The sequence below is a fragment of the Dipodomys spectabilis genome, unplaced genomic scaffold, assembly GCF_019054845.1.
Source record: "Dipodomys spectabilis isolate Male_0828 unplaced genomic scaffold, ASM1905484v1 ptg000009l, whole genome shotgun sequence".
Taxonomy (NCBI): Eukaryota; Metazoa; Chordata; class Mammalia; order Rodentia; family Heteromyidae; genus Dipodomys; species Dipodomys spectabilis.
Window position 1 is genome coordinate 11,529,808 of NW_024870686.1, and position 18,642 is coordinate 11,548,449.

General features: G+C 36.4%; 1 protein-coding gene across 4 annotated transcripts in view; it reads right to left on the reverse strand.

Moving 5' to 3' along the window:
- The window catches only part of Msr1 (macrophage scavenger receptor 1), a 66,397-nt gene that overhangs the window by 14,505 nt on the left and 33,250 nt on the right, over positions 1-18,642 (reverse strand). The window contains exon 9 of one of the 4 annotated variants that reach the window (XM_042701665.1): positions 14,916-16,157. The exons of 2 other annotated variants lie outside the window; for them this stretch is intronic. In XM_042701665.1, coding sequence (XP_042557599.1) covers positions 16,141-16,157 — 17 coding nt within the window. In that variant the 3' untranslated portion in view covers positions 14,916-16,140. Of the gene's footprint in view, positions 1-14,915; positions 16,166-18,642 lie in introns of those variants that run through there. One more of the 4 variants, XM_042701673.1, reaches the window with a different exon arrangement.

Below are 18,642 nucleotides of genomic sequence, written 5' to 3' on the forward strand. Positions count from 1 at the left end.
GCTATTCTTAAGTATTCTGCAGTCTCTTTTACAGTAACACTTTTTAAAGTATCCAGGTAAGTACTCTTGTGGCATGGTTTGTGAAAGAACAATCTGGGACATACACATGAATATGGCCTTCCTGGAGTAAGGGCAGTGAGTTACTTCTTTGTTAAAGAGTTTTGAACAGATGACAACTAGAAAGGTTCATTCCATAGAAATTCTGCTGAATTTTATTACAATATAATATTAACTATACTACAGATTTATTTCTGTATTTTTCCCTTGTCAATGGCTACACTAAATTCAGGTGTCAGTAAATCTAGGTTTTAGTTTTCTCTTGCACACTATTAATGAGCCATTCCCAGACCATTTCATCCCTGCAGGATGTTAGGAGAAATAGTATCTGTTGTTAGTTAAATGTGTCTAAACACAAGACTGTGCCAGTCACTTTCATAGGTCTGGGATAATTAGACTAAAATCCATATCTTGCTTTCAAGATTTGTGAAATTATTTGGAAGCTTAGAAAAAAGTATAACTGCTTAAAATTCTGTACAGGTTCCTATTTTGTGATGAAAACAGTAAGTATATACTCTGCCTATGATATCAGTCACCTTTATTTACGTGTTGTGTGAGTGTGTGAGCGCGCGTGTGTTTCATGAGCTTTCTGATTTAATATTTGTCCTCTCAAAGAGGGCATGCTGACCATCCATGAGAGTTTCTGGAGCTAGACAACACCTGTTCTGCAGTTTCAAAGATGAGGCTATTTAGCCTCTATCATTTCTAAATGTGATTTTCCCTTTTTGGGGGATAGTCTTTCCTAGCCTAGTGTTAAACAACTTTTAGGCCTGCAGGCCAATTCCAGCCTTCTGTCTGTTTTGTAAATAAAGTTTTATTGGAACACATCCATGTCTATTGGTTTTAGCATTGTCTATGACTGTGATTAGGCTGCAGCAGGGGAGATGAATAGTATGACAGACACAATACAGCATGTAAGGCAGGTATTTGATCACTGGTACTTTCCAGTAACATTAACACAGCTGTAAGTAGCATAGACTAGGCTGGTAGAGGTGTTCAGTAGGGTTATCTCTGTCAAATGACCTCTGGATAAGTAAGGGTATGATTGATCTTTCCTTACATTTTAGAGAAAATGCCCAAGTCTCCCTTCATTGGTCCTTTCATGCCAATTATTTAGCTACTGGAATTTTTGGCACAAGCCTTAATCTCCTCAATCTTCTTTGTTGCTGGGGCTTTGGTCTCTGCATGAAATGTTTCCTTCAATCTTCCCTTCCTATCCTGTCCTGTTGGCAGCCACTGTCATTGGTGTGTATAACTTACCTTTGCCAGGTTCCTTTAGCACTACTTGTCCATTCCAAAGACCTGTAAACTCTTTTCCCCACCCACCAGATTGAGATTCTATGGTTAGTTACAGCATGGAAGTTGCTTGGTGGTCCCTTAATGAAGTTACTATATGAATGAATGAACACATGCATGAGCTTGTTGTAATACAAGGACTCCATGAGATGAGCTCATGGAATAGACAAATTCTCAAAAGACTAAACAAGAGAATAGATTTTAATAGTTTGACAAGACTCTGGAGAAAATACAGTTCCATGTATAGAGAAATGTAAGAGAAATAGGGAAGGAAAGACTGACTTAACTGGCATAGACGTAAGTCTTACCATGGGAAAAAATAAAGGGCTCTGTACTGAGAAGAGTGTGTAAAGTATAAGGGCTCAGTGGAAGGATCTGATTAGAAGTCTGACACATTCTGAAACTTGATTTTTATTGGCTCAGAGAGAGGGTATATCACTTACTAGCAGACTAATGTTAAACAGAATCTTGGGACTAAATGTCAATTCAATTTACAACCAGAAATGTAATTGCCTCAAAAACTGGAATATTCGAATCTTCTCAACAAGGACATTGTTTCCCCAAGGGCAGACTTCAGGGAAACCAAATCTCAATGAGAGAATTATTAGTTTAATTAATTTATTAATTTATAATGAGACATAGTGAGAGTCTTGCCTCTGGGAATGCCCTGTGCATGTTCTTTATATGTGTTAATATATTCAATCAGGTTAGGTGATTTGATGGATATCAGTTCTGATTCATTGTGCATTCTACAGTTTAACTTTCTAAAGAAAATATCAGTGTTTTTATTTCCTAGTTCTTGAGCACACAGTACTGATAAATTATTTTCTTCTTTGTAATGCCTGTATTTAGAACAAAAATGTATGCAAAGCAGGTATTACAAACAACTCATTTATACTCTATGACTATAAAACCATCAAAAGAAAAATAAGAGCATATAATTTTCAAAAGAAGAAATAAATTTATAATCCAATCTGGAGCAATGATTCCAACCACAGTAAAAGTTAACAATTCCAGTACTTGTTTTATTTGTTCAAGTATATTTTTAAAGGTAGAGTAAACCGAAATATATTAACTATAACAGAATAGAATAGTTAAAGTAATATACTTAGTCATGTGTATATGCATTTTTGTGGGGAAGGGCTTAAATTCAAGGCCACTTACTCTTACTCATTTGCTCCCAGCTGGCTCTCTATTCCTTGAGCCACATATCTAGTTCTGGATTGTTTTCTTATGTTTTGTTTTGAACTGGCTATCTTGAAGGATGTAACTATTTCACTCCAATTACAGACAGTCCTTGAATTGTAGTTTGGCTTAATCACTTTTGCACTCTATGATAGTGCAAAAGCAAAACACACCCACCAGGAACTAAACTTGCAATTTTGATTTTTGTCTAGAAAAGTAATATATCATTTTTTGTCTTCTCTCCATACAGGACAGTGTCGGTGAGCTGCAGCTCCAACACACCTGAGACCCAGAGGAGAAATAACTCAGGTGCTACAGAGTGCTGGAATGTTGAGCGAGGTTTGGTAGGTAAGGCATATTAAATGTATTTTTGACTCAATATTTTCAACATATGGTAGGTTTAACAGGGCATAAATTCACTGTAATTGGAGAAACATACGTATATATTCTTTACATATTCATATTTCTCTCTCTCTCTCTCTCTCTCTCGTGTGTGTACATAACTCATTGGAATTAGGTGTTTTGGAATTAAATTTATTACAATGTTGTTTCCACATATATTAAAGAAATTAAAAATATTTATATGTGATTAGAGTTTGTACTGAAGGATTTTCTAATATCAAAATTCAGAAAGGAACTAGTTATTTTGAATATTTTAAATGAGGTACCTAATTATGAGATGTATAAGCCAGAATACAATTTGCCTGAAGAAAGAGAACTAAATTTATCTATAAAAATTATGTAACAAAAGATACAGAGCCACCGACATGAAATAAAACTGTAACAGTTTTATTTATTTCAGAAGTTGGGGGATATAGTAATTTTGGAGATCTCAAAATAAAGTGAACACTATAAGGTAATCTAAGTAGAGAGGAAATGCATGAAATTATTATGATGGAAGAGTAGAGACTGAGGAGAATGACCAGGGAGAAAGATTTAGTGCTATGCTAGCTGAGAAATTTTTCCTTCCTCCCTCCCTCCCTCCCTCCCTCCCTTCCTTCTTTCCTTCCTTCCTTCCTTCCTTCCTTCCTTCCTTCCTTCCTTCCTTCCTTCCTTCCTTCCTTCCTTCCTTCCTTCCTTCCTTCTTTCCTTCCTCTTTATTTCTTCCTTTCTCTTTCTTTCTTTCTCTCTCTTTCTTTCTTTTCCTTTCTCTCTCTTTCTTTATTTTGTTTCTCAATTTTCAAAAACTATCAAGAGTTTTTTTTTGTTGTTATTTTGGATTTTTTCTCCTTTGTTGCTGTTTTTGTTTTCTGTACCTTTTGTCTCATTTGTAAGTTTATCTGTTTGAGGGAGGGTTAGAGAGCGCACAAAAGATGGAACAAAGGGTGAACAAATACAACAGTGATACTCACTGAACACTGTTAAAAATGAAACATACAATGTTTACAGGGGTGTCTGGGCAGAAAAACTGGGAGAAAATGAGGGCAGCGGTGACACTTCAAAAAGAAATGTATTGATTACCTAACTTATGTAAAATTGGAACCCCTCTGTATAGCACCTTTACAACAACAATCATGAAAAAAATCAAAGGCATATTTAAGGTGAAAATCAAACTTGGTGTTTAAAATTGCCAATTAAATAAAATGCTACATTTCGAAGAAATACATTGTTATCTTCAAGAAATGTTAGTGTTCATTATTGGGGTATTTACTGTCATTTTCCAACAATCTTGTCATGGGTTAGTGTTTCATTTTTAAGTGAGTCTGAATTTCTAGGTGTACTTAGAAGGAGAACTTCAAAACTTTCCTAAAGAATAATTTAATTTACATCTTTGTGAGTTGTTTAAATTTTTGTTCTTCTATTAAAATCCTAGAACACACAAAAAAATCAGAGCATCTATCAAGAATTGAACAAGGCTTATTTAGAAAGTTCTCATTATACAATTGCATAATTTAAGTTAGCATGCTTCTTGCCTTCTGAAATGTAAGTTTCAGATCAAACTTGTAAATGTCTTCACATCTCTACTTTCAAGCTGTGGGCATTGGTAAGTGATCTAGCCCCTTTGAGTTCTATTTTGCTCACTTATAAATGATATATAATAATCCCCATTATCTAGGATTGAGGTATCAAAATGGCGATATGTGAAAAATGTATTTTAAACTGTGAAGTACAATGTAAGCAGTCATCATAGAATTAATTATATTTTCTTTTTTTTTTTTTTTTTTTTTTTTTTTTTACTTTTTTTTTTTTTTTTTTTAATTTTATTTTATTTTATTTGAGAACATACTGTACAGAGGGGTTACAATTACATGGTCAGGATAATGCATACATTTCTTACCAAGCATTGCAGCCTCCTCCTTTGTTTACCCTTCACCTCCCTTCCCAGCCTCCCCCCTCCCCCCCACCCAATCATACCCCCCCTCCCCCCCCTCCGACATTGTAAAGCTGGTTTTGACATGACATTTTGTACTTCTCATTGTTGCAACAGTTCCACCTGAATCCTTAAACGACTTGTTTGTCCCCATCTCCTCCACATGTTATACTGACATCAAATATAGTGAAAGCAGGGGTTACACTGTGGGGGAGGGACATACAAAGCAACCAAGAAATAATCTTATAAATGCGTTAGAAACACATGCATGAAAGAAACAAAAACATTAAAATACATATTTGAGGTTTCGTTTTCCTAACATCACCTTCTCTGACTTTTTCCGCTTGACTCATACCTATACTAGATATTGCAAATAAGGGAAACCATGGGACCTATCCAAAAATTCATATGGAACAATAAAAGACCCCGAATAGCAAAAACGCTCCTCAACGGAAAGAACACTGCTGGAGGAATATCAATACCAAATTTCAAACTCTACTATAAAGCCATAGTAATCAAAACAGCTTGGTATTGGCATAAGAACAGACCTCAGGACCAATGGAATAGAATTGAAAACCCAGAAATGAACCTACAGACCTATAGCCATCTAATCTTCGATAAGGGAGCTAAAACAATAGAATGGAAGACAGACAGCCTCTTCAGTAAATGGTGCTGGCAAAACTGGTTAACTACAGGTAGAAAACTAAAGCTAGATCCTTATATATCACCCTGCACCAGAATCAACTCCAAATGGATCAAAGACCTTGAACTCAAAGCAGACACTCTGAAAACATTACAGGATGGAATAGGAGAAACCCTGGGTCTCCTTGGCTCAGGCCGAAATTTTCTGAATAGAGACCCGGAAACACAACAAATCAAAGAAAGGTTGGACAAATGGGATTGTATAAGGTTGCAGAGCTTCTGCAGGGCAAATGACATAGCTAGCAAGATCAATAGAAAGCCCACGGACTGGGAGAAGATCTTTACTAGCCATACAACGGACAAGGGTCTCATATCTAAAATATACTTGGAACTCAAAAAGTTAAACCACCCAACAACAAATCCTCAAAGAAACAACTGCCCAATAAGTAAGTGGGCGAAAGACTTAAAGAGAAGCTTCTCTGAAGAAGAAAGAAGGATGGCCAATAGACACATGAAGAAATGTTCAACATCCCTAGCCATAAAAGAAATGCAAATCAAAACAACATTGAGATATCACCTCACTCCAGTTAGAACAGCAAAAATCAAGAACTCTAACAACAACAGATGCTGGAGGGGATGTGGACAGAAAGGAACCTTACTTCATTGTTGGTGGGAATGTAAACTTGTTCAACCACTTTGGAAAGCAGTATGGAGGTTCCTCAAAAGACTCCACATAGAGTTCCCCTATGACCCAGCAATCCCACTTTTGGGCATTTACCCTAATGTTTACAAAAAAGACCACACTAAAGCTACCAGCACAACTATGTTTATTGCAGCATTATTTACCATAGCTAAGATATGGAACCAACCCAGATGCCCCTCAATAGATGAATGGATCAAGAAAATGTGGTATATATACACAATGGAATTCTATGCCTCCATCAGAAAGAATGACATTTCCCCATTTGTTAGGAAATGGAAAGGCTTGGAAAAAATTATATTAAGTGAAATATATTTTCTTTTTGAAAGTCATTCTGAAAACCTGAGAAGTCATAGGCTGCAAGGGAACTTCGGATGTGACAATTGGGGATCAAAATGTCCCCAATTTGGCCTATTCACGTTTCATCTACCCAGTTCTTGGCAGTGCTGACAAATCACTATAGAATTTTATGACTTTTCATAAAAGGAAAATAACAGTCATTATACATTGAGATGGAGTTGGAGGAGATTGAAAGACAATATGCATTTTCCCTGACATTGTGTGCTATGTTTTGCTGATGCTTAGAAGTACTCAGGTATCTCTGCATGTGGTAAACAATCTGAATGACTGGCATTGATAGAAGACATTTGTGTTTAGTCTTCATTACACCTGCACCCAACAAAACGGGCCATAATTCACATCTAACATCTGTGGATTTTTTATTTGCGGCTTCTCTGGAAAACGATTCCTTCTATTTACCTGACCATTTGTACAAACTCTTCAGAAATATGAAAAAAATATAAACTGACAAGTTTTGTTTATAATAATAGAAATGACAGAGAATACCTCTTTTAAGGAGGATCTCAATATGGAAGCCATTAGATCAAAGTACCAAATGGATTATTTCAAGATGGCCCCAATTCTCATTAATCAAAAAAGGGCCAAGTCTATTATCTTGTTGCAGAATAAATCTCCAGACAGGACCAAGAGGAAAAACAGATTCCAGTCCAAGCTGGGCTGAAATCTCACTTTATGACTCTGTTTACAGTTTCATCTGATTGCATTTTTAATAGTGTTTATGGTAAACATACTGTACAGAGGGGTTACAGTTACATGAGTAAGGCAGTGATTACATTTCCTATTAAGCATTGTTTTACTACCTCCTTTGTTTTTCCCCTACTATCCCTCCCTCCCCACCTCCTCAACTCCTCCCCATCCCTTCCCCACTGAAGTTGTAAAGTTCGTTTTCAACATAGTGTCTTGTACTTCTCATTGTTAAAATGGGTTAACCTGTATCCTTGGTTCAGCATTTTGTTATTTCCCTTCTGCTCCCCAAATTAGAAAAATATATATACAAGATGAAGGGCCAGAATCAAATACAGTGAAAACAGGGGTTATATCATGGGGGAAGAACATACACAAGAAACAAAAGAATCACATAGTACATTAGAAACAAAGCGACAAAGAAAAAAACCTCTTCTGTCCCTATGTTGGAATTCATTTTGCTTAGCATCCTCTTATATGGTCATATGTACATGCATTGTTTGTGGGAGTATAAACTTGTTCAACCACTTTGGAAAGCAGTATGGAGGTTCCTCAAAAGAGTCCACATAGAGCTCCCCTATGACCCAGCAATCCCACTTTGAGGCATTTACCCAAATGATCACAAACAAGGCCATATTATAGCTACCAGCACAACTATGTTTAGCAGCATTATTTACCATAGCTAAGATATGGAACCAACCCAGATTCCCCTCAGCAGATGACTGGATCAAGAAAATGTGGTATATATACACAATGGAATTCTATGCCTTCATCAGAAATAATGGCATTGTCCCATTTGTTAGGAAACAGAAAGACTTGGAAAAAATTATATTAAGTGAAGTAAGCCAGGCCCAAAGAAACATAGGTCCCATAGTTTCCCTTATTTGCAATATCTAGTATACGTCTAGGATAATCTTACCAGACAAGCAGAAAAGATCTGATTGCATTTTAAGCTTATTTTATTTATTATGAAAACTTTTGTAATGGCCTTATTGGATGGTTGTGAAGGTTGATTTTGCTTATAGATATATTTTGAAGAAGTTTGAGGGAAGGCTTAGGGAAAGGCACTTTTTAATTTCTTTAAATTAATGAAAGGAATTTAAAATCAAATAAACTAAGATTCAGACTGTAGATCTGCTACACATTCACCAGTTGTGTGGTTTTGCACTGGTTATTAATAGCTCAAAATTCTCATGGGAAAACAACAGAGTAATAGGTCCCTCAAGATAAGTACTTAAAGAAGCTATATAGTCTATGAGGTACTTTGCAGAGTTTGAAAAGTGGCTCAGAGGGCTTTTAAATGGCTGTGATGGGGTTGGGAAGGTGGCTCAGTGGTAGAGCGCTTCCCTTATATGCATGAGGCCCTGGGTTTGATTCCTCAGCACCACATAAGCAGGAAAAAAAAGCCAGAAGTGGCGCTGTGGCTCAAGTGGTAGAGCACTAGCCTTGAGCTGAAGAGCTGAGGGACAGAGCCCAGGCCCAGAGTTCAGGCCCATGACTGGACCCCCTACACACACACACACATACACAAAATCTTAAATGACTGTGATGGGGATGGACTCAAGGCCTTGCCTTGAAGCACACCAATTCTACTCTTAATGCAATTATATTTTGAAAGTTTAGATTTCTGTCCTAATGATTGTGAAAATGTGATATGGCATCAAAATATCACATAATAAAAGGTAATTTCTTAATGAAGTTGCTTTTCAGATCCCGAAAAAGCCATTATATAAATCTACTTCACTCACCAAAGACACAAGGCCCTGAAAAATGAAGCTTTGTTAAGTCCAGTCATCTGTAAAGGACAGAGTCCTAGAGGTTATTCCAATGTTCCCACAGCCTTAGAGCAACTGGAATAACACACATCTGTTACAATTACTCTTTTGCATTAAACAGATCCTTACTTGTATACTGCAATAAGCAATCAATAAGAATATTTCTTACTAAGGCTGGACCACTTTTTCAGTGCTCTGTGCCCTGCACATTTTGGGATTCTGAAGAGCAATTCTGCCTTCCCACATCTGGGTATTTATATCTTCTGGGCACTGCATCAGAGGAAAAGTCCAGGGCCACCCAGTGTTTCTGAAGGAAAGAAGGTAGTAATCTTTCTCAGACATGGCAAGAATTAAAGATAATGCAGCACACAACCAGAGCCTACATGACAATGAACATGATGGTTCAAAGAGGAAGACATAAATGCAGAGAGACAGAGCCGAAATGATATAATTTGAACTCCTGGATCTTATTATGTCTGAAATAAAATTCATCTTTTCTAATCTGTAATTATTCTACTTGATTGGACAACATTTTGTTCCCCTCTACTTAACTTTTTTTAACAAATATATCAGTAATTAATATTTGAGGAAGTATACAAGTGATTGTAACTTTTTTAATATACAAATATATGAGTAGTGAAGGAAGTTAAGCTCATTCTCTGTCACCAATCTCATTAAAATTAATTATGTATTTATGAAACACTATCACATAAAAAATCATGAAATGTGAAAATATAATATTAGTAACAAACAAATCAAACTGAAATTGCTTTCATAACTTGAAACACCAAAATGTCCCAAATATAATTATGGCATAATTTAGGCCCTCTTTTAAGAACAAGAGGATTCTTGGACTGCAAAGATTTAGACATAGGACAAGAGACTATCAACAGCCACAGACAGAGGATCAACTTTCCTTTTTGGTGCTTGAAGAATTTTTCATACCTAAGAAGGTGTGAAGTCCTGTTAGGGACTTAATGTGTTCCTACCAAATTCATATGATAAACTACTAACCCCCAATGTGACTGGATTTGGAGATAGGGCATTTACCGAGATAAGAATGGAGCCTATCTCAATACAGCTGGCATTTCTGAAGAGAAAACTCAGCAAGAGTTCAGTGCTCAGGCTCCCAGTGGAAGTCATAGGAGGAGGATGCCGTTTGCAAGCTAAGAAATAAAATCTCAGGAGAAACCAACACTTTTGACATCTTGATGTTGCCCTTCTGATACAAAAATGGAGGGAAAACAAATGTCTTTGATTGGAGCTATCTAGTCAGTGGCATTCTGTTTTGGCAGCACAAGCAAGCAGATGAATGAATATATACTTCTTTGTCTCACTTATGGTTTGTTATTGAATATTTGTAAATTAGAGGTTAAACAGAAGAACCTCAAGTGGGTATAAACTTGAAAACACAAGATTTTTCATTTACAGATGAGAATTAAGGACCCATACCTGCTTTGTTGTGATTTGAACACACAGAAAACCTCCCTTCAAAAATGATTCCTTTCAGTCAGGCATGGTCGTATTTGATTGTAGTCTCAGTACACAGGAAGCTGGTGCAAGAGAATCTTGTGCTCAAGCACAGCCTGGACTACAAACCTGGACCATATCTCAAGAAAACAAAGATTACTTTTCCTATTTGAGTGTGGGAATGTGCTCAGCTGGACTAACACACACACACACACACACACACACACACACACACACACACACACACACACACACACACACACACACACCATGAACTTGACTCCCAACAGGACCACAACAGAAAACTACTCTTAGCTAAAATTTGCAAAAAGTATTTACTTCATTAGATGTTTCAATTTGGATTTTCTCTGATCAAAATGTTATACCTTGTTTTGTGGAAAAAATGTATTCCTGGGCATAGATGAAGTGGGTATCAGGACTGGAAATGTAACAAGAGAGAGATTGGGCTGAAAGATTGTTTATAATAGAATGCATCATCATTTATGCCATGTGCAGATTTTGTGGAAACACTGCACATGGAAATTGAATGGTTTGTTCCTATGGATTTACCTTTCAGTAGTTCTAGAAGTGAAAATTCAGACAGTATCAAAGAAAATAGAGTCACTTTCCTAATTACTTCACATTGGAATCCTTAACTAGCTTCCTAGAATGCCTGGGATTCAAGTACTTTTAATTTGAAGTGAATCAAGCAGCACATAAGAATTTAGAGGAAGCAGGAAAGGGGAATAACTAAAGAGTGGGCAGCTTTTTTTTTCTTCGTATGGTTCAATGGTTTTTTAGAGCATCGTTCATGGGCCACACAGATAATCAATACAAGCAGATGCTCGTGGATAAGTCACTGAGATGCATATGAGAAGTACAGGTATGTCTGTCATGTACCAAATGGTGACGAAGAACTTCCTATGGCCACAGGGCTGGACACTCCCCATCACTGTAGAGGTTAAAGCAAAATGGAGAGGATTTCTTGGGCACTGCAAGTACAAGCAAGCTGAGTATCTGTGCTTCTGGATATTTTTTGTTGAGATTCATATTCTAAGGACAGTATGTTTCCAGAGAAGATAGGCAGAGGGGGGAAAATAATAGGTTATGAGCCTATACTTAGAAAGTGTTTTAAGTTGAGCAGAATAAATATTTGGTACATGTAAGGTTAAATTTCTGTCTGCAAACAGGAAGGCATTATTCATTCTCAGGAGAGGGACAGAGCCATTTGCTTCCTCAGAAGTTGTGGTGGGATGAAAGGCAGTGTGACAGGCCTCTCTCTTTCTGTCTACAAGCTTGCATATACTAGATGAGTTTCAAATGTGCCAATGCAAAACACTTGGGTGGAGTTGTATTGATTTTTTTCCCCTTCTAATTGGCTCTGGTATGAGTAAGGCTTTAAGAGTCATTTGGGATAGAGACTAAATAGGACAAGTGTTAGCTACTTGATCCATTACTGATTTAGATCTCTATGTCAATTTACAACACATATTAGTTATCACACTATTAAGGTACACATATATTGTGTTAATGGAAGGCTGTTAGGTATTTAGCAACAATTTGTGGAATCACAGACAACGTTGAACACAGAATAACTGTGATGAATGAGCAGCATTTATCTAATTTACTTACCACCATGCATGCTCAGGGATAGTGTAATCTGCTCTGCTAGGTCATAAGTAGTGCTACTGAGAAAAGTATATTGTGGAGTTAAAAAAGATACAATAAACGGAGACATATCAAATCAGCTAAATGCTACTGAAAATGTTAAAACTGTGCGAGTTACTGAGATAAAGATAGAATATTAACAGGTAGCTCTTCCCCTGGTGCACATTAGTAACTCTCATTAGTGATAATAGGAGCTTTATGAGCATTGCAGGAAGATTAGGTTCTGAGTAATATACTTAGGGGAGAAACTGTGGGCCACAATGTGTGGCGAGGTTATGAAAATGGAAATAAACAAAGATGAACTGGGAATGCTTGTTTTGGAATTTGATATACCGTAAGAACTTTTGTCTCCTTAGTGTCTTCAACTTATTAAGATCATTCTAGAAAACTAGATTGTCTTTTGAGAAACCTCCATACTGCTTTCCAGAGTGGTTGAACAAGCTTACATTCCACCAACCATGTAGTACAGTTCCCTTTGGCCACATCCTTGCTGGCATTTGTTATTGTTAGTTTTCTTTTCTATTCTTTTCTTTTTTCTCTCCTTTTCTTTCTTACTTTTTTTTTTATTGTGGGGCTTGAACTCAGGCCTGGGCACTATCCCTGAGCTTTTTCACTCAAGGCTATAGCTCTAACACTTGGAGCCACAGAGACACTTGCAGTTTTCTGGTGCATAATTGGAGATAAGTGTCTTACGGGCTTTCCTGCTCAGGCTGGCTTTGAACCATGATCCTCAGATCTCAGCCTCCTGAATATCTAGGATTATGAGTGTGATCCACCAGCACCTGCCCAGTTTTCTTAATAATGGCCATTATAACTAGAGTGAGATGGAATCTCCATGCTGTTTTGATTTTCATTTCTTTTTTGGTCAGAGATGAACATTTCTTCATGTATCTATTGGCCATTCTTCTTGTTCTGAGAAGTATCTCTCTAAGTTTTTAGCCAATTCATTAATTGGGCTGTTGATTCTTTCAGGTTATATTTGGGGGTGGTTAATTTTTTGAGCTTTAAATATATTTTAGATATGAGACCCTTGTCTGATACATCACTAGTAAAGATCTTCTCGCTTTCTGTGGACTTTGTTTTTATCTTGTTAGGTATATCCTTTGCCACGTAGAAACTCTTCAGGATTTCCTGTCTTCCCCTACTTTCGCATCCTGCACATCAAATATCTGTAGTATTTATATATAATACAAAACTAATGTGTACAAGAACTGAAAGGATGACTTCAGAGACTGATGTGGCTTTGGTTTTCTGCCCTTTGACTTTATAAATTGTAGGTTCTAATAGGATAAATAGGGATGCTAACAGTTTTCAACTTTATGGCTTTTCTGAGAATTAGATAGGATAATGAATCTAAAGTGTATGGTATAGGCAAATGTCCTGCAAATGTCCATTATCATAATTAGTGTTGGGAAAAGGCTTTAGTTTAAGCAACTGAATAATATGGGAAAGACTAGAATCCATGTAAGATAGACCCGAGTCTTTAATAAAAATCAAACCAAAGAAAAATAAATTCAAAATACAAAGGTCAAAATTTGCTTCAGACCTATAGTCTTATTGGGCCAAAGCAATGTATAATAAAACAAAGAAACTAGGAAGAAGTAATGGACAATTTAAGACAAACTCTCACAAAGCTTAGATGAGGCTGGGAAGGTGGCTCAGTGGTAGAGTGCTTGCCTCACATGCATGAGGCCCTGGGTTCGATTCCTCAGCATCACATAAACAGAAATGGCTGGAAGTGGTACTGTGGCTCAAGTGGTAGAGTGCTAGCCTTGAGCTGAAGAGCTGAGGGACAGCGCCCAAGCCGAGTTCTAGCCCCACGACTGACAAAAAAAAATCCAAAAAAACAAAAACAAAAACAAAGTGCTTAGGTGTACAGAAGGTATTCTTTTGCTTGACTGCAATATCTACCTTCCTACTTAGAGTTGCAGCATAAAATTTAATAAAAGTAGCATTAGAATTTGGTAAAGTCTACTTTTCTCATCTGTATACATTATTGAAGTTGGTATAATTTGTGCATTTGAATGAGTATTCAGCATTGATTTCTATCTAAAGAGAGAAGCAAAGGTTTTTCTTCCTAATTTGGAGCGTTTGGGTTAGTATTTCACAATGAAAATGCTATGTTCAGCTTGGGATATGAGATGAGTTGAGAATTGAATATCTTGGAGTTGTTTCCCAATATCTCTGAGATCAGGACCATTCTGTAGCCAATGAGGTCTACACGAAGTCCCCCACAGTCTTTCTGAACAAGGTCTAGATGTTTATGCTAGCCATATGGGGTTGATGATTTCTTACTATTGAGGACTATATGGGCAATGCTCAATTCTCCTTCCCCTTTCCCTGGAGATTTTGGTCATACCAGTCCAGTACCATTGGCAATTCTAATTTATTTCAACTTTTCTTGAAATTCACTGAATAGAAGTGTCAGGCTCAGTCTTTGTCCTTCACAGTCTAGACTCTTTTGTTCTGACCTCCAGACTATGGAGTGTACCTTGTAGTCACTTCATTTTCTTTTAACTAATGCTCCTTGCTCAGACAAACTCATTGGTTTATGATCTGATCACACTTGTATCTTATCTATCTATCTAATGTACAGTCTTCACTTAATCCTCAGCCTCTCTCTTTTCAGCTGTGATGTTTAATTAACTTCTGACATTTCTATTTTATTTTCTCTCCTTTCACTCCAGTTCTGACTACAGACTTAACATTCATGATTGTCAGCAAGAAATAGCAGTTTCCATTCAGAAAGACCACAATGAACCAAATCTTATGACTTCAAAGCACTTTATGACTTTACAGAACATTTTCAAACACATAATATCTCATTTGCTCCTCACAACAACCCTGTGAGGTAGGTATTGGTATGAACATTTGACAGGGCAGGGAATAAAAATAGTGTTGAGATACATGTAGGCATATGACTTAGAATTCTACTACTATTTTAATAGTGAGAACCTTGAGGCTATGTGTGAAAACTTGAAGGAAAGAAAGTTGTAAAAATGTGGCCTATTACTTTTCTCAGAGGCACTAAAAAAATAACACAGAATCCCACACCTTTTCTCAATTCCTTTTTTGCCTGGGCTTTTCTTATTTTTCCTGCTTTTTAAAAAAATATTTATTTACTTTCCGTCTCTTCCTTCACCTACACAAAATATTCATTTCTACTAGCATATTTTCTTGAGAGCCTAAATTTAAAATATGGAAGAAGTTTTTGGAAGAAAAAGTGGTCAGCATTATTTTTTGTGATTATAGCATGTTTCAGTTTGAAATGGAAAGGTAATTAAGGAAACAAGTTTTGGGTCAAATGTGTTGAATAACTAAGCTCCATTTTACTTCACTTTAAGTTTTGAAGAAAAAATATACTACTAGTTTGGAGAATAAGGAGCCAGGAAGATAAACTAAGCAAATCAAAAATAAATCTACTTTATTATATTCTAAGGAATGAAAAATACTTGTCTCTATTATGTAACTATACAGTTCTATTATTTCTCCTAGAACAATTCTGATATGTTTATTTGTGTGTATCTCTCAGGGAGAACTGTCCTTATAAATCAAAGACAGAATCTCTTTTATTAGCTTAGCTGTCAACATTAGCTCTAGGAGGTATGCTTGTACACCTGCTAAACAGAGGAATGAATGAATGCTAAATGAATGAATGCATAGACTTAAGCCTACCTCTGCTTGACAACAATATTTTCTACTTTGAAATTTCACAAATAACCAGTAACTCATGAGATTTCTCCTGGAACCCAATGGACAGCAGAGGGCTTCTACCCTGGTACCTACAGATGGAATGGAGCATCCCACATGTCATCAAATGAGGGCATTCAGGCTGGAAGTGGTAGAGAATGGGGGTGATGGTGAGGGAGAGGGCAATGCTATGAGCATGGCAGCAGAGGCTGGAACAGTACCATGGATGAGAAGAGAAAGCCAGGCAGAAGCCAGATATGCAAACCAAGGTCATTTGGAGGAGCCGAAAAGGGGTCTGGAAGTCAGTAGTAACGATGACCTGTCCAGAGGTGAAAGGCCTTTTAGCGAGGGGGCAGAATTGATTGTCCTTCCCACCCCATTGGATCCTAAAAGGCTCGTACTGGTCCAGATGAGCTACTTTACCAGATTCTTTTCCAAATCAAATGCTTATTCCTTGTGAAAGACAGCCGGGGAATATTGTTTTTAACACAATGATCACAACTAAATAATGAAGTCTTGGACCTTATAGAATTTGTAAGAATTCATCTCTCTAAAGGAAGAAATCAATCATTATTTTTATTGTATTTGTATCATGCCTAAAGTATATAAAAAGTTGGCAAGCATAATTCTGTATGATTGTCATAGGCCTGAATTAAAGATATGGGGAATCAAGCATTATGATATTTGGCAGCATCTTTTTGAGCCACGTGAAAACTGTCAAATTATAAAATGCATATAACCTTTGAACCATTGTTTCTACTCCCTATAAATCCTCTATTAAAAAGTATTCTCACAAGATCATGTATAACAGTATTTAATAAAACACTGTTAATTAAAGATAAATCAAAGGCAATAAAATCATAAAGTATTCAAGATAAATGCAGTCTAAGTATATATTAGAACATGTAGGTATTGAGAGAAACCAAAATACAGCCATATGTAACGACAGATAAGTGACTAGTATAACAACTTAAAAACTAAAAATATGGGATCTATAATATTAGATATATATGTATATTGTTCTTCCTTTTTGAAACATTGTAGTGTTATTTTATAAATTTGCCATGGGCAAGCATGAAGAATCCAAGGACTACATACAAGTATAGCTCACTTATTGCTTTCTCAAAGAAAGTATGTGCATAAACTGTAAAATAGCCATAAAAGTCTACAGCTGACATTTCTAAACATAGCAGAAAAAAATGGCCCAAGCTTTTGATAACCTCGGGTAACAGAAAACAGCATGACTGCTCAGTTTATAGACTAAAAACACGAAGTTCTTTATTTGCCAAACTCAACTAGAGTTAATGTTTGGCAGCTCAGAGAAAGCCTCAGGGAAGAGAGATAGGGAACAAAAGATAAAAAATAAAGATAGAGATAAACATAAAGAAGAGAAACTAAAAGAACTCAGCTGAAACTAAATGGAGTAAAAGGAGAATGAGTGAAAGGTAAGCAGTGGACAAGAAATCATCTTAAAGAAATAAATGGACACAGAGAAGAAAGAGATATGCATGATTCTGTTATCTTAATATAATATTAAAGCACTAAATAACACCAAGAGAAGATACTGAGAAGGCATTCAGTACTCTGTGCTATCCAACTTTGCACACATCACAATTATACAACATTCTAATAGCTGATATTGGTAATGATAACCCTAAGTTATCCAAATGTAAAACTCAGACATAGTATTAAGTTAAAACAATTGTTTTTTTGTTCAAAAAAGCATTGGTATTATCTATATTTTAACGATTCCAACTAGGATTTTGGCCAATCTACATTTTATAATTTGATTTAAAAAATTTGGTCTAAAACAGACCCCTGAGTGAATAGATTATGATCCTTGTATCAATTATTTCCATAAATGAGCACATACATAATCTCTCACCGAGGATACAGGAAGAGAGGGCTTTTGATTCTGAAAAGTTAACTGGGGTTCCTTATTCATCTCCATAATCCTGTCATTCTATTTGTGCACCCTTGGTCTAGGCACTCAATAAAGTATTTATGGCATGAAAATTGATCTTATCTCACATTTTATTTTTTAAGATACAATGTATACAGCATTAAGTCTACATCCTATAGACAAGGACCTTGTTATGGTCTGTTTTGTTGTAGATTCAAAAGTCTAGGATGTACAGTATGACTACTAAGTAAATAGTTAAACCAAAGCCTCCACTCCTATGAGCTAATTAGTCCTTCAAGCCTCCTTGGTCCAAATTCCTATACATGAGGATTTAGTTAGTTCACTTAGTGGATAAAGAGGTTGTAATTGCTTCCATTCATAAACCTGATTTTTCTTTAGCCCATTGAAATTGACTCAAACAAACAAACAAACATACATATATAATTTCCTGGGTGAAATTTTTAGAAAAAAAGTACTCTTCAAAAATAGGCAATGAGAGCCAGGCACCTATGGCTCATGCCGAGAATCCTAGCTACTCAGGAGGCTGAGATCTGAGGATCCAGGTTCAAAGCCAGACAAGGGAGGAAAGTCCCTGAGACTCTTATCTCCAATTAACTACCAAGAAATCAGAAGTGGCACTGTGGCTCAAGTGGTAGAGCACTCGCCTTGAGCTGAAGAGCTCAGGGACAGCACCCAGGCCCAGAGTTCAAGCCCCATGATTGACAAAACAAAACAACAACAACAAAAAGGCAATGAGATTGAAAAAGTTGTATACTTTACTCTTTGTTTTACTCCAATTTAGATATTCAATTAGGACAGTTTCCACAAAATCTCCATAAGTCAATGCTGAATTTCTCAACCTTTTTGCCAGATCCAGACCATAATATCTAAACTTATTTAT